Here is a 20,347-nt window from a genome sequence, read left to right on the forward strand (position 1 = left end):
ACAATTTTATCAAACAATTTCTATCTAGTGCGCAATAGATATTGAAAACAGTGCAAACTTAATTTCCGAGGCTGTATATACTCTATATATATACTATATATATACTCTCTATATATACTATATATACACATACTATATACTATATACACTACTATTTATACCACTTTTTTTAGGAAACCCATTGTTTTGTGAAAAGTATATTGCACTGATATCAGTGCAGCACATTAATACATTAAAACTTGTATAAGTTTGTTAGATCACTACATTGGAGATATTCATGGATAAGAAGCGAGGCCCCTTGGGGCCCCTTCATATATACATTTTAAGGCCATTTAATAATATTTATTAATAATAATCATATAGCGGACAATATCCCATTGAATTAACTAAATTTAGTTAAACCAATAATTAAATAAATACTATGTCCAAGCACTAATTCCAGTCATTTTCAAGTTACCACTTTGGAGTCATAATTACAACTCGACTCAATAATCCTTTAGTTAAAATAAAGAGTTAGTTTTGCCCTTCTGACCATTGTTAAGAATAAAAATAAGACAGGGAAATAGACAGAATAAAGAAAGAGGAGATAAGTTTCGACCATTTCTCTTTCTCAATTTAAACACTCAATGTTTGAATGTACATCCCCCCACATTAGGTCAGAGGCACCAGTCTTCCACGATCAGTGGTCCAATAATTTAACAATAAATAATAATAATAATAATTTGTTGAACAATATTTTCCATTGAACTAACCAAAATTAGGTTGGATTATTAATTAATTACTTCGTCCAATTGACGAGAAGCACCATTTAAATTTATTTTCATTACCGAATTGGTAAATAATAATTTCAATATTCATTATATTGAATGGACAATATTTTCCATTGAATTAACTAAAATTTAGTTAGATTAATAATTAACTGAGTACTATGTCCCATTGACGAAGTACCAGTTACATTCATTTTCACCACAAGAATTCGAGAAATAATATTTCCAATATTAATTAAAAATCTGATTTAAAGAGTTAAAATTTTATCCATAATCTTTTATAAATGACGCTAAATGACTTACAGATTCAAGCGATATTTCGTTTCAAAATGAGTTTCAAACTTCGTCAACTTTTTTCATTGAAATTGACTGAGTAAATTTCCATCAGAATTCTCGTCAAAATCTGATTTCTTTGCCAAATTAATGAATTATTTTCCAATGCTTTCGGCTGCTGGTCAAGCAACCTAGAAAAGACGAAATTTTTGAAACAAAAAATTTCACTTCAGGAACATTCAGCAAATGTGGAATATCCTTTTTCATGCAACTCCTCACATCAACTTTAGAAACATTTCGTTCGTTTTATTGTCGTAAAGAAATGAAGTTCAAAAGCTGTAAAATAATACAAAATTAGAATCGAAATCAAATGAAATTGTAGAAGATTAACTCTGCTTTTGTATTTACATTTAACTAAGCTGGACCAAGAAAGGATTTCATGATAATAATGATGGAATCTTGCATCAACTTTGATCCGGATTAAAATCTCGAGTTTTTTTTGTTCAATATTCCAATGTGGAAGAAAAGTCTTGTAATTGAAGTGAAAACTCAAAGTCACCAAAAGCATTTCATGTTGAGGATAAATGAACAAAAATAACTTTCTATTTTAGCTGCCAACAGTTCAATGTGTGGGTTTCCAATGGCACCAATGTCAATCATGAAACTGCAAGTAATGAGTGAACAGCAATTAAAATTTCAACACTCAATCACATTATTATCAATGGAATTGCATTTTTACTCTTTTTTTTCTCATTCAATTTTTATTAAAATCTATTTACTTTATTGAACATTATACACTTATACAGAATTATTATAACAGATAAACAGATATTTTCTTAGATAAATCAATTTTCATGTTAAACAATTTTTGTTGTCAGCTTACTTTTTCTCATCATCTTACTGGAGTAACAAATTGGCATTTTTTTATTCAATATTTATCATGAATCTGTTGAGTAATTTGTTAATGTTGGATCATTTTATCACATTTGAATGATTCTTTGCTTTCTGAATATGTTTCACTGTTTAATACATTAACATCTATTAACATTCAATCATTCATAATGATAACTCAACTTGTAACATTAATAGATGTTGAGCGGAACATCATTTATTAACTTGTTTCATGAAAATTTGTCTTCAGCTCTCAACTATTTTGAAATTGATGAAACAATTTATTCTCATTTAACCAGAAAATTAAATTTTACACTTGATTAGCCTTGATTGGAATTTCTTTAAGTTTAATAGTTGAGCCAAAAATCATGTAAACAAGTTAATTTGTAGTTTCCATTTCATCTCTTTTCTTGACAAATTGATACACCTTTACCATGGAATGATTCACAGGTTTAATCAGAGAAAAAATAGCTTAGCAAATGTATAACGAAATTGTTCCGACATTGTACAATAGAGAACAAAATTGACGGCACTGTTGATCAGTGCCAGTGTATCAAGTATATCACCCAACGGATAATAGACATTGTGAAAAAAGTCATCGCCCAAAATTCCGGTGAGAAGAGCAATGAAACCAGTTGGAAATTCAGTGGCCAGGAAGAGCAGTAAAATGCCCAACAACATTCGAGTTGTCCTATCACTTTGAGTGGTTCCACTGGCCGGAGTCAGGTTAACTGGAGCCCCTGGTGTGGAGCCATTGATGCTGGTTGAATGGTGTCTCACCTTGCGAAAAGAGTTTACCTCAAGGTAAACCTGGCCTGGCTGGTGAAGTGAACCAAGCGAGTCTTCCGAGTATTCACTTTTGGTTGCACTCGATGAGGCAAGTGTATAACAATTTTCCTTCAGTCGACGTTTACGTTTATCGGCCTCTAATACGGCATGAATAAGAGCCCAGCTAAGGTAAGTTAAAAGTATACAAGGCACCAGTTTGGTTCCAACACTGAAGACCCAAAAATTTATTCGCTTCAGTGTTTCATTGTGATTTATTGAAATGTCACTCCAATCAACCTGACAAATTGAGAGGCGAAAATAAAAGCAAATTAATATTTTCATTTGGAAAACAAATTTCAGTCTAAATTTTGATCAACAAACAGTTTAACCCAAAATTTTGACAAAAAAAATGATTAGCAAAATGTTTTCATCTTAACACTTGAAACCCAAAAGAAACAAGATTAAACTTGTTACCAGAAAAATGGTGAAAACTGGAAATGTTGCATAAAAATGAATTTCATGGGTAAATGAGCCTTGGATAAAGGTTACACTTTGGTAAATGAATAAACCAATTAAAGGAATGGGTAAACAATCAAGTGTTGACAGTGAAACAATTAAACGAATAAAAGCATTTCAAGTGAAAATGAATTAATGAATTGTTGGAAAGGCGAAAAATTGTCTCCCCAATTAGATGATGTTTAATTGAAATTAATTGGACAACATTGAACAGTTTAACCGGCAAGTAATCAAATTGTTGATCAACTTAAATGAAATGATTAATTGTGCCTGTTAATGATACTTAACCAGCAACATTATCATTATAATTATTGTTATTATTATGATTGATGAAATGAGAAACCAAAGAAGAAGGAAAAATTATTATAAATATCCATTGGAATTGGAAATTGATATTGAATAAAGAAAAATGATAATGAGAATTTGATTCGAGAAGGAAAAATAAAAAGCAAAAATCTGGTCACCAAATGAGTTTCTAAATTGTTTACATGATCCATTTGATAAGTAATTGTATTCAAGAATCATTATCATTATTGTGATCAGAATGAATGATAATTATTGCCATTGATATATCCTTTTGCCATCTTCATCTTGATGAGGAAAGACACTTGGACTTGATGGAAACTGAATCGTTTGGACAGAATAGTTCACAATCCTTCAGAATGTTTATCATGAAGATAATGCACATTTAATATTTATCCTTATTTCGCCAGTCGATTATTCCAAGAGATTCAAGTAGATAATAAAAATGTTTTTCTTTTCGTTCTTTTCTTTATTCGTTTCATTTTCCCTTCTCTCTCTCTCTCTTCTCGATTATCATTTACCACTAGCCATGGTTAAACATGAATATTGTCTTCATGTTTGATATTCAATTGAATATATTTGGATTGAAATTGGAAACTAATAATCATCTGGAAAAAGGAGAAAAAAAGAAATGACCAAAAATTCCATTCATGTTTCCCTTTGATCATTTTTTTCTCCTTTTTTCATTTTCTTTTTTGTAACTTGTTCATTGGGTTGAACCATGAAACTAGCCAGTTGCTCATGGCAACTTTCCTGCCTTTTTTCAGCTAAAATTATCAGTCAAATTAAATTATTAATCGACATTTTTTTCGCTTCTCTTTTCATTCCGATTAAGCCTATTGGAAGAAAGGGTTTAAGATGAATGGATAATATTTTGGTCAACAATTAGTCTGAATGAAAGGAAAAGTTGAGGAAAATGAAAAGACTGATTAACATGATTAACATATTTGCAAGCGAAACTTCAGATCAATCCCTTGAACCAATGATAATGGACGCTATTTCCTATCAATAATATTACATAATGTTCATTTTGTGGATATAAATGTATTAATATATTAATAGATGAAAAAGCATTCAAGTTTATCCTTTCATTTGTAGTTTTTATTTATTTATCATTATTATTCTTTTCCCTGCAAATATCAAATGCTAACACATTTTTGTATCAAAAATTGAAAGGTTCAGAAATATTTGCTCCAAAAACTCGACCAACATTGAATCAAAAATGACTTGAGATTTCACCATTTCCAGAACTTTTCAAATTCATCTTTTCCGATTGAACCATTTTCTTTGAAAAATATTTAGTTTCTCCTAATGGTTTGGACTATAGTTTCATGGTAAAAACGTGAATACTTGAAACATAATCAGTTATTCTTGATTGTTAATCAATACTGTTCATTGACTTTGGTAATCAACTTTAATTTGCTGTCTTATCATCAAACGGCAAAACAGTTCATTTAACATGGTAACCATTTCAAGTTGATAAAAATGTGAATCACTTTCAAGCCAATTTCACCTTCAACAAGAAGGAAATAAGTTTACATGAAAACCAATTAAACACAACATCAATTTTTATTGCCCTTTTACCCAACATCCAAACTGTAAGCAACAATTAAAGATTCACCAAAACTCTTGAGATAACACTTTTATTACTGATCGACATTGAACAATATTTTTTGCTCAGTTCTTTGTTAACCAAAAGCCCATCAAAACTGATGGCATTAAGTCAATAAAAATAGATGAGAAAAGTAATGAAAGAAACACGAAAAACATTAAATACTGAGAAACGCAATTAATGGGCAAAAAAAAGGTTGAACAAGTTAATCATTGAAATTTATTCATCCAAGTAAATAGATTAACCCGACGATTAACCAGATGAACAATGAATCAAAATGATTATTCATATTTTACCAGAAAAAAAAGTAGCAAGACTTATCAATTGTTTCCAATTATATTTACCATGAAACACAGAGAAAGAGTTGCAATTAAATTGGTCTAATTAGAATGGTAAAAAAGGCTACAAAAAAACAAGTTTGATTAAAAAGCTAATGAATAAGAGTAAACAAGGTTTAATGAGAAGTTCATTTACTTTGATAATTGGAAAAGTTTTGCTGGTGAAACGCCATGAACCATTGTCGACATGAAAAGTTGATAAACAAGTTCAAGTGAAATACACATTTTTTGTTTATACCTTTAACTCAGTTATATAAACAAGTTTAATTCAAATTTTGCCCTCAAGCTTTTGACAAGATTGGACAGTTGAAAAGAAAAGGAAGAAGAAAAAACACTTTTTGTTCATTTCAGTTCAATCAGATTATTCACTTCTTCTGCATTTCAAGGTTCATTTTTATTTAATAATAATGATAATGTTTTTGCTTGCCATTGAAAAGCTTATTCCTTGAGTAAACTCTTTGCTACTGTTGCTCGTCAACTTGCACTCCCAGCCTTTTGCACTCCCAATCGTTCCCATGATAATTTCAAGTTGACATTAAAAGTTGAACTTTTCAAATTTATCTCTACTTTTCTACTGAAGAAAAAACACCTTATAATCTGATCAAATGTTTGTACTGATGATAATAATCTTGAGCAAGACTGAGAAAAAGAAAAGATTATTATTCAAAACTGGAAAACCTGATTTAATTCATTGAGAAATGCATTCAACTTTATCCATTCATTTTTCTTGTCCAACTTTACCATTCAGAGGAAACAATTTTTCACCATTTTTTTCCCTTGCTTCAACATGTCTTGTAGCTTTCACATTTCCATTGAAACATCTCATGCTCTTGATATTTATTTACACAGGTTATCTGATTACAAGTGGAGTCAATTTTTCACTTTACAGGAAAGAAGAAGAAAAAGTAGACTCGAAAAAAAATTATAAATTACAAGCTGTGCAAGGCGTAATACACTTGAAGTACAATAACAGTCAAGTTGTCTGGGAGGGAAAATTCCCTGTAAATTTGGATAAGTCTACTTTGGATAAGTTTTGTGAAATTTGTCATTTTCCATTTCCAAAGTGATTCGAATGATTAATAATGTCGAGCTAATTTGCTAATCAAAATTTCCAACGTTTGGACTCATCGAATTGTCAACCTTTCTTTTTCAAGATTCATCTGAATGCAAATGTTGACATGCAAATGCTCCTCATGTTTGATGTAAATTGAAGGAAAAAAAAATTTCTCTTCAACTGAATGTTTCAGTTGACCAATGAATTTACAGTTAAAATGGAATGTAAAAGGAAAAAAATGTTGAATTGACGACAAAATGCTGGCTGCTATGAATGGAATGAGAAATTAATTGAAACTTGAATCGCACTTGAAATGATTAATGATGTTGATCCGAAAAGTTAATAAGAAAAGTTAGAACTTTTCTTACAAAGAGAAATGTTAATTTGTTTTACCTTGTAGCCTCCAGCACCGTTGTCCTTGACCACAAAGGTCAGGTAAGTTGGGATAAAGAAGATTGGAATGCAAATGTAAGTTGCCACAATTAACCAACGGGCATTGCTCATTGTACACCAACCTCGACTTTGAGTAGGAAATCTGGATAAAAGAAAAGAAAACACAAAAAAGGTAAATATAAAGGTAATTGTGTTCACATCAATATTGTAGTTATTAATATTCGTAAAAGTATTGTTTCATCAAGGTTAAACTCATTGTTTCTTCCATGAAAACCCGAGAAACCAGTTCTCGAGTTCAATTCGTGTTTTCGTTTGTTTCTTCATCTTCTCTGCCTCTTTCCATTTATAAATGCATTTATACATGTTACTAGTTATTGCATTTTTCTCACTCTTTTTATTCCTATCAAATGTTATAACAAGATATCTTTAATATAATCGGCTCTTATTGTTTGTTTGTTTCATCGTAAATAATGAACCATTTCTTTTGTGATTCCCGTGGCTGGATTCAAGTTTCTTCCTTCATCCAATCTCATCATTCATTCCAATTGAGATCATCTTTGAGTTTGATAATTAATTGATTGGTCTTTTTTTGTTCCTTCCACTCCCCTTCAAGTTGTACTTCAACTCTTGTTTCAATTATTATTAATGTCTCAGACTCTAGCATGAGTTGTTAATCTTAAGATCATATTCAATACCAATAAGTTTGCGGTCTGGAAAATGGGAAAATCATTTTCTTTTCATCTTACAATCCAGTTTCGTTTACTTTATAACGAAAGTTGAAATTTTTTTAGAAACGCTTAAAAATTGTTAGACGACAAGTTGACAAGTTTGTGTTACCTTTGTTTTAGCTGTAATTGAGATTTCAGAAAATGAGTTAAAAAGTTGATCAGTGGTCAGGGTGATGTTAAACTTGAACTTGTAAAGGGTTCACTTTACTATGTCTTCACTATCAATCTGTGCTTCAACTGCCATTTGAAGTAAATTTTCTGAAATTTCTGACTTTTTCGCGATTTCTGTTTGATCAGATTGAGTACTCAGAAGTCAAAAGATATGCACATTTAAGTTACTCAGGTCAATAAGTTTATTTTGAGATAACTCTTGTTTCTTTCTTAACAAACACTAAAAGATGTTGAAAAACTTCAAAAGTCAATAAGAAGCTGAATAAATTTGAAAATTCAGATTCTAAGTTGTTCAATCCTAAACACATGGTTCCAACTGAGATCCTTATCATTAGCCGTTCGTGAGTTCTGATCGTAAAAAAACTCACAGAACTCCGTAGGCTCAAAATCTCGTAAGATACTTATAAACTTGAAGAAATATGAAATGTCCATGTTACAAGGCTTGTAAACATGTGTCGTAAACTTATCTTAGCACTTATGGTTCTTGAATTATTACAAAACAAATCGAAGAACTAATTTCGAGGAATACGTTTTAGCGTTTTCGGATCATTTCTTTCATGTCTTTAAAAATTCGATTTGAACGATAAACTGACCGCTGTGTTTTTGCTACTCATGGGGGAACTTTTCATTAGCTTAACATTATTAGCTGAATAACATTATTTTTGAATGCAACGTTACATCATGAAGACATGTTGGAAAAATCCAGGGACTACTCCATTTTTTGACATCCTTTTCAACAACACATTAATTGATTAAGCTTGATTGAGTTCATTTTGATGTTGATTACTTTGATTTAATAATCTTTCAAAAAAAATGTAAAACTCTTTTTTTTCATAACCAGAGAAGCTGCAAAAATACCAAAACTTTAATTGACTTTGGCATGATTGGTAAAGTAAAATAATATAACAATAATGATCATCAACATCATTTTGCTACAAATTTTCAGGCAAACTGAACTTTTCCGTCTTCTTTTGCTTCTAGAAAACTCTGTTTATTAACTTATTCTGGATTTTTTTCCCTCTCACTCAACAGCAGCCCAAAAAGGCGATCGTTAAATTTGATTATTACAATCCAATTTAACCAATGAATTTAAAAATAAATTATGGCTAATAGGTAAAAACTCGACTCTCTAGAGTTTAACCAAAGAGTGGAAAACCTTTTTTTTGAAGCAGAAAAATTTGAGCTGAAAAGCTAGACAAAGAACTTTTAACAGATTGATGGAAACTGCTCCAGCTTTATCAAACTGTCACTCAATTTATTAGCTGAAATTTTGATCATTCAAGTTGCACAAAAGTCTCTATTTTCAGTTGTATTCACTTTGTTTCTCTTTGATTTATGAAGAAAAGTGATTTCTAATGATAACTTTCACAGGGAGTGAAAATGCTTTTTTCGTTGCCATATTCAGTTGAACGGTTAAACATGAACAAAAATGTATCATGGTGATCAGTTATTGATTTGCATTGAACCTTTGTTTCTCGTTCAACTTTTGTGTAACAAGACCATGTGATTATGTGTTGACGATACTTTACCTTTTGTTATGATAAAATGTTTTTAGCAAAGTAAATTGTTCAATCTACTTAAAGGGAAGAGGCAGGGAAAAAAAGGTGAAACAATAAAGTTGAGTAAACAAGATTGAAGAAAAAAAAGAGCACAGCGAATATAATGATGAATATCATGATGGATATCCTGATTATCTCTTGATTATTTTACCTTGCAAGTGTTTATCAAAGTCATTATCATTCAAATTTAATCTCATTTGCCTTTGAAAATTCAAAGAAAAAAAGACTCAAAAAACTCGACAAAAGTAGCGACTTGCCAAGTAAAGGTTGACCTGATAAGCTTCAAGCTCTAGCATCAAAATTTGCCCTTGCTTGGCCAAGTTACGAGACTCTTTTTTTGCTTTCCTGTGTTGGTAAAGTTTTCATCGGTTTCAGTTTTTTTTGCGTTTTTCCCTTATTCTAGCCATTTACTGATTGCAATGTTGATTAATTCAACATTGATTATCAGTCATGATTGTTGAACATCTAAGTTGGTTAATTAATTTGATTCTCTTTTGAGCAGTTTTTCGTTGAGCAAAAATGGAAGAAGCGAGAAAGGAAGAGAGAAAAAAAGAGATGAAAATGAAAATTAATAACACTTGAGATGAAAAGATAATTGAATAATTATAATGTAATATAATGCGTAAGGCGAAAGGCGAAAAGTCTTGATGTAAAGTTGAAACCTCATTTCATGATAAAAGACGGTGATGGTAAAATAAAGATTGATTGGAAGTAAATGGGTTCATCAAAAGTTCAGGTAAAAGAGATAACACAATTTAAAGAGGCAAACCATTGACTATTCAATATTTGATATCGCTCGAGTATTGAAAAGTATTTTGACTTGGAAAGGATATAAATTTTCTGGACTGATAAAGGGAAAAGGTGATGATAAGATTTACCAGGGAATGAAACTGATGATGGAAAAAAATGAACAGATTGATAAACAGTTTTTGTTTTTCAACATTATTTCAAGTTTTACTTGAAACAGCAAAACTCTTCAAGGTTTTGCCATTAGCTTTGTAGCTTTAGCTACTATCCTTGGGGTCAAGTTGTATAACTATTTTGCTGTAAGTCAGCTTAGCCAGTGAGAAATGAAGTGACATTTTTCAAGCTGAAAAATTGACAGGTTCAAGTTATGAAAGGATTATGTTTGCACTTGGACAATAGGATGTGTTTAAATCGGATGAAAATTGGAAAAGCAGAGTAAAATTAACAAACCTTACAGAAAGGTATCTCCAAACAGCCAGTAAAACTGTTAACCAGGTTGATATTGAATGGACTACTAAGGTGAAATGAGCATGGAAAAGGGTGAAAACTGTCCAACCATAAGTAAACATTTCACCATCTCCTTGATGCACTTGAATATTATTGTGAATTGCGAAGGGAATATAATCCATCATGACCAGCATATCAGCTACAGCTAATCCTGTTAAAATATTATTTGTTGCTGATAACAGTTCTTTTCTGTCCAGTTGAACATGTTCATGATGATGATGATGTGGATGATGATGTAGAAGAAGATGAAAAGGTTGTAGGAGGAATAGAAAAAGATGGAAGAAGAAAAGAGGTTGAATAATGAAGCGAAAGAAGCTTTTGAAACGCTAATTTGATTCTCATTCAAATTCTTGTTCACCCGAGTTTCTTTCAATTTTGTAAAATTTTCATTTTCCAATTTTGCTTGAAAAAATATCTGTTTTCGCGAATCTAGAGCATAACAACAACAATAAAGAATAACAATTTCATTACTGATGAACATTTTACATATTCACATACTTCAATAAGTTCTGTAACTTTTTTACCAATAATTTTGCTTCGATTTTAAATTGGTTCAACTTGATCAATTATCCCATTAATTTCAAAGAGACAAGAGTTTCAGAGAAATGCTCGTAGATCATTATTAACTATACAAAAATCAATTGGTCAACCATGTGTATTGAATTAAGAAACAGTGAAGTGGTGAAAGAGTTTATCGAAATTCTTAGCATCTGATGTACATATCTTTCGAAAGTCTTTATTAGTCTGAATCGAAATTTTCGAGCTTTGATTTTGAGACGAAAGGAGGGATTCTGATGAAACGAGTCTCTTCGAAATCCTTTAGATTTAGGAGCTTATTGCTCCTTTCTCCAATTTCTGAATTGTTACTGAAGCATCACATGTAAAAGGGCCAAAAAGTGACTTTTGAAACTATAAGTTCGAACCTTTGCTGTGATAATGTAAAAAACTTTAGCCACTTTATTACACTGTAAAATTGGTTGATCCTGATGAACATTTCATTTTACAAATTATGAAAGATGAGGTTAGATGCATTTAATCAAATTGATTCACAAAGTCACTTAGCTTAAACAACTTAGTGTAATATCTGAATTAAATGAGCGTCATTGGATTATTTTGCATTATCATAGTGTTGACTGATCATGCTAAAAATAGTAAAATCAACAATAATGACAAAAGTTGACCCTATTTGAGCCTTTTTGGCAACCAAGTTAGTCAAAAGCTTTCCCATGAATCAACGATCCAATTGAAGGTTGACTAACTAGCCAAAAGTTTGATAAGCAATATCGGATTATTTTGCATCATTTGGAGGCAGAAATTGTTGCGACTTAAAACAACTGCCATATTGATTGTAAAGGTGACTACAAGGTTTTACTTTGATGATTAAAGTTGATTTGATCCTAATAAACATTTTCATAGCTGTTTAAACAACATTTAACCAAGACATTTATTATCCTCCAACTACAAGCCAAAAGAGTGAAGCAAAGCTCGTCAATAGTTGATTGAAAAGGTTGCTTAACAAGCCATAAAATTTTAATACATCAACCAGTAAAAAAAAAGCTAGATACTTGACCCGATGATTGATGAATTGGTTAAATGAAATCTATTGATTTATCGTCATGAATTTTCATTTAAAGTGAATAATGTTTCATTTGTGTTAACCTTTATAAATCTTGAAATGATACATTAAATTGAATACATTTAAACTCTACTCTTTTACCAACTTGCAAAACCTAATCATGTTAAACTGATAAACAGGGAAGGTTAAGTAAAAAAAGGAGAAGAAGAAGAAAAGAGTTTAATAATAACCTCATGAGGAATGGAAAAATATTGAATAATTGAATGAAAATGAATAGAGAGAAGAAAAAGTTTTCCTTCTTCTTTTCGTAAAAAGCAATCTAAAATCAACATTTAATTGAACATTGAATCATTAATTTTCATTGCAATCGACTGTCAAAGTGAAAAAATCGATCAAAAATGAATCGGAAATTGTGTTTTTCCATGAAATGGCAAAATGTCATTTCAAGAATTGAGTGAAAAATTTAAAGCTTAAAGTAAACTCATTAATGAAACAATCTAGTTTAATTGTTAACCTTTAAAGCAATTTTCCAGTTTACATGAAATCATTAAAATGCCAAGTTAATTGTTTTTCTTCCTGTTCAAGTAATCATTGAGTTGCCATAATTATTAATATTAATACGTAAAGTCATTTGAATAGCCAAATGTCAAACTAGATTTAAATATAAGTATTCAAGTTAATTAGCCTTTCAACATTTTCCTTTTCATTTCCTATTCCAATATCTTGATCTCATTTGTTCCTGTATTTATATGATTCAATTAATGATCAAAGTGTTTCTGCTCAACATTTGTTGGTCCATTTGACAACCATTTTTCCTCTCATACAACCATTCAATCTCACCAGAACAAAAAATGATAATGAAAAGGCAAATGGAATGAAAAAAAGTGATATTTTTCTCTAATATTATCATGCTTTTATCAATGTCACCAGCACTTGTTAAAATATCTCGAGAAGGAAAAACAAAAATCATAATGAATGTTCATGTAAAAGTATATCTCAGTTAATGGACACGACTGCAAGTTAATTTAACAATCAATTAACTGCTCGATTCGTCGAAAAATGGAAACTCATTTTTTCTCTCTTGTTGAGTGTTATCTGGTTCTTGAAGTTTATCGATTTTTTCAGTCCAAACTTTTGAATCTCATTTGTTGCTCTTTTCGCTAAAGTGAAAAGGTGCAAACAGGCAAAAGCTGAAGATGAAAAAGGATGAATTTTAAGGTAAAAAATGGTGAAGTTGCAAAAATGCAAAAAAAAGGTAAAATTGAATGAAATTTTTTTCTTCTTCTTTTCTTGGTGAAATTTTGTATAAAATTTGAGCAAATTAACAGGAGAAAAAATTCAATTCTTGAATTGATGAATGAAATAAATATTCATAAACCATTTCAATGGTTGATGGTGAAAGCTAATGTTTAAATGTGATTTATTCAACTTCGAGTTGGTTGAGCTGAAAATTGTAAAATAATGTTTAAAGTTATTTACAGGGAAAAGTGATAATTAACATCTTTCGCCGAGAGGTGCACTTGAATACAATGAAACAAGTTTAACTTTGACCACATTATCATGTCCAGTTTAACCTCCCAGTTCAGGGAATTGGCCAAATTTTCTCTTCTTTTTTCCTCTTATTTGTCGTTTTTGTTCCTTCTTTTGTTTTCTCTCTCCTTTGCCTGACTGCAGCTTGTTTATTTAATGAGCAAGATAATGAAAGTTGGCCTAAAAAAAGAGTCGAGATAACGAGTAAAAAGGACGACAAAATGTTTACTTTCACAGGGAATTGGAATACTTTTCAACATTTCATGCAACAGAATGAAAATTGGCACATTATTTGCAAATTGTTGGAATCAAATTAACAGGAAAAGAAGAAAAGTTTCATTGTTTCGCTTTTGTTTTGGCACAGTTTTCAGTTGATGTTCAATTGAAAAGGCAAATGTAAAGAGAGGGAAGCAAAAATTGGATAAATGTTGATGTGAATGAACAAAGAGGCAAAAACGAAGAGACGCAAAAAATGAATAAGATTATTCATGGTAATCATGATTATTATTATTCTTTGGTGCAAATTATGAACAGGAGAAGGAAAAGTTTGAATAATTTTTCTCTTTTTTCTCTCTTCTCCAAATTATCAAAATTCAATAAGACTTTGTATCGAAAAATGTTTCGTTATAATTTGAAAAATTTCTTTCACTTTTTGTTCAACTTTGATTTTTTCTTTTCTTTCTTCTCCTTTCCTTGCATGTAATTTTCATGGTAATGATTCAATTCCATACAATTTGATCTCTTGCACCACTTTTAATGGCAATAATTAGGTAAAAATCAATCTTCATTTAGAGTAATTTGACAAAGTCCAAGACTTGCAATGTGTCAATTGGTTAACCAATTTACATTTTCATACCTTCAAGATATTGAATTACTCGATGTTCAAATTTTCATTTCCAATTATCTTCCTTCATGGTGATGGTGAGAATGGGTTTCACTTTGATTAGACTTGGATAAGGTTAATGAATTCAATTTGGTGTAAAATGAGATTCTCAGATTTTTTCATTCTTCATTCAACCTGTTGCTTGAAGATGATTTCATGTTTCGAGTCGCGAGGAAGCACAAAAGACTTGACAAAAAAAGAAGTTCCAAGTTTACAAAAAAGTCGAAAAACTTTTTGCTTCATTAACTTTACATTTTCAATATTATTGAATTTGTACAAAACTCGAGTTTGGAACAATTTCGATTAAAGATTTCAATCGAAAACAACATTCACAACAATCTTTATCCAAGGCTATTCGATATTTGATCTTTTGTTGGACATTTTGTTGGAAAATGTTCGACTTTTTCTTTAAGGAATTAAAATTCTATTTCAATGTTGAGATTTTCCAAACTCGAGCCAAATTGAAAATGTAAAAGAAGAAATTCGGACCCATGAAAAAAGTTTGAATAAAAAGTTGTTCAACTTGGAAAACCTGTTGATGATAAATATTTACATTTGAACAATTGCATTTCATTGAAACTTGATATTGCAAGATGTTTCAATATCGATGTTAATGTTTGTGAAAACTCGAGAGATTAAAGTCAATTTTGTGTCGACTTGAAAACCTATTAATCTAGAGAAGCGAGTACAAAGTTATTGATTAATCTGATAATCTTGAGAGTTTCAGTTTTTCCAGAAAAAAAGTTGGACGAAAATGAAAACATTAGAAATGAGCAATTCCAGGGAAAATGTAAAATGAACTTTAAATAGCAAACAAATGGTAAAATGACATTAATATAAATTATCATGTAAAGCATTTCATTTGAATAACAGGGAAAACTGCGGTTTACTGAACATGATGTTTAATTTGCTGTTTGATGAGTAACTCTCAACAATTGCTTGTAATCAACTTAAAGTTGAAACTCGCTGCTTTCAACGAAAATTGATTTTTTCGTTTTCATTTCTTTCTTTTTTGTCTCTTGCGCCTTTTCGTCCATTATTTTTTACTCCATTATTTATTAATGCAACAACATTAAGTAAACATTATCATGTTTGCCCTGATGTGGACACAATGAAAAATGCTTAATAAGATTCAACAATAATATTAAAACTGTCATGTAATATTTACTCTGCTTATAATTTAGACGAAACGAGGTGAACAAGAACTAAGATTCAGATACAATATCATCCAAACATGAGGAAAGTGGGTAAATGCAATGGAAACACACATCTTTACGAGATTCAATGTATTCATAAAGTATTAATAAATAGCCAAAAAAAGGGGTTTGAGCACATTAATGGCAGGCAAACAGACAAGATGGACTTAAGTTGACGTTTTGTTTTCTCATCATCTTTAGTTTTATTAAAAGATGGGTTAACAGGGTGAACAGACTAAATTAAATTATAAGTGATTGTTGCAATTTCATCTTTAGTTCAAACATAAATGAGAAAATATTGTTTCAACTTGACATTCCATTGGACACTTCAAAGTATCACAATTTAAACGCACGAATCTTTCCAGACTCTTGTAAACTCACAATTTACAGTAAAAATTCAACACTCACTTCGTCAGCTTTTCAGAATGTCAAGTTTCTTTGAACAATTGTCTCGACTCACAGTCTCAAGATTTCTAAATATGATTATGAAACATCCAAAGCCGAACGTACCAGGAACTCATTGCGGTTTTTATAAATCATTGGTTCGTCCGTCAAGCAAAGTAAACACATTCAGTAGGGTTGACAGTATGGCAAAGACTTAGAATGTTTGCGATTTTCAAGAAACTAGAGCTACTAAGAACTGTCAGATTTAAGTTTAGCAATTAGTAAGAAATCTATGCACGGATGTTACAAGAAATTGAACTTTATGCCTAAAGATCGATTTGTACAGCCATACAAGAAGAAAGACTAATTGATGAGCTTTGAATATTGACTTGGAAATGAAAACTCGACTTGATCAATGACAGTTTCTTATAAGAAATAGTGTAAATTAATTTGATAGAGAGTTGTTGGTCCATTCAAAATAGCAAACTCAAATTCGTTTGTTCACAGATCCATTCTAAAAATGTTCCCTAAGTTAAGCCATTCGATTCTCATTAATAAGCAATATCATAACTATCTTGACTAATTTCTAGACACGTTACAAGTCCATTCGAAAATCAAATGTGCATTAATAAAGGTTTATTCAGCTATGTTTGAACATTCTATTTTTTACCCTTAATGTCAACTAACCAAGCTTGAACCTGAAGTGGTCTGCATAAATTGATGAAATCTGTTTAATTTGCTTCTATCGACGAGAATGGATACAATAACCTGAGTGAGGGATGAGGGAAACCTGAATGTTTATTTGGACTTGAATGAGTAAATGTGCAAAGTAAACTAAAAACAAGATTGATGGATCAACTTGCAGTAGACCTTTTCTTGATTCTGTTTTTATTGTCATTGATCTGCCTACGTACAATTATGGAATGAAATACGATTGTAAATTATTTCAAATCACTTGTGTGGTCAATTTCCGGAGATAAGTTTAACATTTACTGAGTTACATCTCGAGCAATCAAATTTACTGACAAACTAAAGTCCTAATAGCCAGAGATCGGTAAACAATACAACAAAATAAACAGAAAATTAGATTTATTACTGAGTTTTAGCATCATTAGACGATTAGTCTTGACGAGAAATACTCAACCTATTGAGCTTGCTAAACCTGCATGATATACAAAATGTATAAATTTCAATTTAGACTCAACTGATTGAATCAAGGTTCACTCAAACTGTCCAAATTTGTGTCTTATTCTGTTTTTGCAATACCTTTCAAGAGATGTTCTTGTTCAACTTTTATTTCACAAAAATTGCTGTCGGCTTGTTGCTTAATGGTTTCAAAATCATATTTCAATTATGTTTCCAGGGCATTCGAAGAAGATGCAAAGCAGAATTGTGAATGTCATCATGAGGCATTTCAATGAACGATCATGTAACTTGACAGTCAAAGACAGCAGAAGAATGATTTTGACTGAAGAGCAAAATTCCAGTTGAAATTGGAGAAGCAATTCTCTATTTATGAAGCAAGGTGAAATTTGATTTTTATCATTGAATAAATTAACGATGCAATTAAAAATATGCATTTGGTTACACAATTAAGGTTGAGAAACAAAAATCGTTTGACGAAAGCAATTGAATGTGAAAGTTCGACGTAAAACTACAATAAAAGTTGAAGAGAAGCATTTTCATAAGAAAGACAAGATCAAATCGTTGACTTTGAATAGTTCAAAGACTTTTCAACTTCTTTTGTGCAAAATTCAAGTTCGAGCTTCATTAAGTTTTCAAGGTTCATCAACTATTGATAAACTCACTTTGACCAGAATCGCCATCAAAATACATTTCGATTATCATTTACTTCGATTAAGTTTGCAATGTTATTTCAAAAGCCGCAAGTTTAACCATAAATAAGAAACTCAACATTCACTTAAAACTTGCGAACACAAAAGGATGAAGAGAATGCAAATTTAGCGTTTCGATTGGCAGTTAAATTCTTAAAGCATTTACCTTGTCAGAACAATAATGTTGAGTATATTAGTGACTGTTCCAAAGAAACAGATGCACAAACTAAGGTATCCATGGATGGGACTGTATTGATCTCTAAAGGAATACAACTTTTGTCCAATTGAAACTAACAGAGCATTTGATGAGGAAGGTGAAGATGAAGATGGATTATCGGATGGAAGTGTTGATCCATTGAAATTATCATAACTCGAATGGTTAAACATTTCCTCCATTGAATCTTCCATTCTGTTTCAATCACAATGGTACCAAACAAATTGATTTACACATGGAAAACATGGAGAACTAATCAAGTGTATCTATTGAGAGTAAAGATGAAACAATTTACTCCGGTTAAAGGATAAAAGAAATGAAACATTTTCTTTTCCTTTACATGAAACAATTGTACCAAGACACAGACACGCAATATTCATCACAATTAACAGTTGACATCACAAGTGTAAACCATTATCGATGCAAATTGAAGAGTCGATCACAAATTAAAGGTCATTTTTCGATGCTTTTCTCAACTTTCCTTCATCATCAACATTCTTGTTCAACAGTAAAATTGGATAACATTAATGGACATTAAACGATAATTTAGTCAAACTTTTTTTTCTTCTTCACTTTTATCAACTGGATTCTCTCATGAAATCATCTTTTCACGCTCTTTACCATCATCATCACCACTATTATCACATTCAACATCAGATTATTCAATATCATTATTAGACTTCTCCTTGTTAACATTATTATCTATTACTTTAATTTTCTTTCCTTTTTCACTTTTCTTTTCGTTACTTTTTCCTTTCTTGTCCATTAGATGCTAAAAGCATTCAATGTTCAACTGATAATTCATACAGAAGAGCAAACTTTACAGGTTGATACACAAGTAGATACAAGAGCAACACACGATTCAAAGAAAAAACTGAGTTGATGTAAACTTGTGCAACTAAATAACAGCAAACTCGAGATAATCGCACATGAAATTTACTCCCAGTTGTTAGTGCCATCTTTTGGTGGAACCTCTTATTGATCAAAATTTCTAAGAACGAAAAGTAATTTGGAAATGTCTTTTCGTTGGAAGTGATTTTATGGCATCTGATGAGCTGCCTTCCTTGGGCTTTTGAATAAGCTATTTTCAATTGCTAATAGTTTTTGGATATGTTGATCTGACATTTCAAAACTAAAACCGTTTGGTTAAGCAAGTATAATGAATTTTGTGATTTTTATTTCGATTTTTAAAGTTTACTTTTATTGCTGAATGAAATGATGATAAATAATAGTTGACTGGATCCAGACTTAAGCATTATTGAAACATTAAAAGGTCTTGGACTAAAATTTGGCCCTTGCAGATCATTCATTTCATTTCAATGTAAAAGCAATTTTAAGCAAAAGCTCAAGTGCTACTGAAGAATCGATTCTCGTCAATTTGAAAATAAACTTCATTTTATGGAAGGCAACATCAAAAATTCATGTTCAAGGAGTTTGACCACAATCGCGCTCTAGGATAAAACGATTTTTAGTAGCATTTCACGAACGCAACAAGAAATGCTGAAATTTAGTAAGGCATGGCCTTTATGGAGAGCTCTAGCTCTTAAGTAGACATGTTGACTTGGTGCTTTTATCAAAAAGCATGGAAAACTCATAGTCGATAATATTTGAACCATTTTGAGGTGATCAGGATTACTTTGACCGTTACCGACCATTACCAGTTGGTGACCATGTGAAGTTAAATGACCTAATCTCTATAAAATGTCTTTTATCGAGAATTAAATTGTCCAGCAAAGCATAACCATCTGACTAGTAACAGGTCACCAATTTGAGATTTTTGTTGTTTGATTGAAACACGAGGAAAAATGTAATCAAAAATGATATTCCGAGAGAAAAGAGGAAAAATCGAACATTGCTTTACCTTAGAAATATCGATAGGACAAAGTTTCAACGATAAATTAACATTACTCAATAGTTTTCCCCAAATAATGATTATAAATTGCAAAATTCAATACAACAGTTTTCAATGTTAGTTAACCTGATTTGTCTGTTGACAGCTTGCGAGTTTGAATAAACTGATGCAAAGCGATTCTAAAATTGTGTCTAATGATTGATCAACACCACAAGACCTTGAATCAGTCTGATTACCAAGTGTAACTGAA

General features: G+C 30.9%; 1 protein-coding gene across 1 annotated transcript; it reads right to left on the minus strand.

The window, feature by feature from the left end:
• Positions 1-1,772: 1,772 nt before the first annotated feature.
• Positions 1,773-19,112, minus strand: LOC107369832 (G protein-coupled receptor dmsr-1-like). The gene is made up of 4 exons (XM_015937813.3): positions 18,198-19,112; positions 10,571-10,816; positions 6,916-7,057; positions 1,773-2,996 (listed from the first exon to the last, which is right to left on the minus strand). Exons 1-4 carry the CDS (start codon positions 18,437-18,439, stop codon positions 2,388-2,390), a joined length of 1,239 nt encoding a protein of 412 aa, XP_015793299.2. The 5' UTR covers positions 18,440-19,112; the 3' UTR covers positions 1,773-2,387.
• Between the last annotated feature and the right edge of the window lie 1,235 nt (positions 19,113-20,347).

Source organism: Tetranychus urticae, chromosome 1 (genome assembly GCF_039701765.1).
Source record: "Tetranychus urticae isolate SD_2017Ah chromosome 1, NJAU_TeUrti_SD_1.0, whole genome shotgun sequence".
Classification (NCBI taxonomy): Eukaryota; Metazoa; Arthropoda; class Arachnida; order Trombidiformes; family Tetranychidae; genus Tetranychus; species Tetranychus urticae.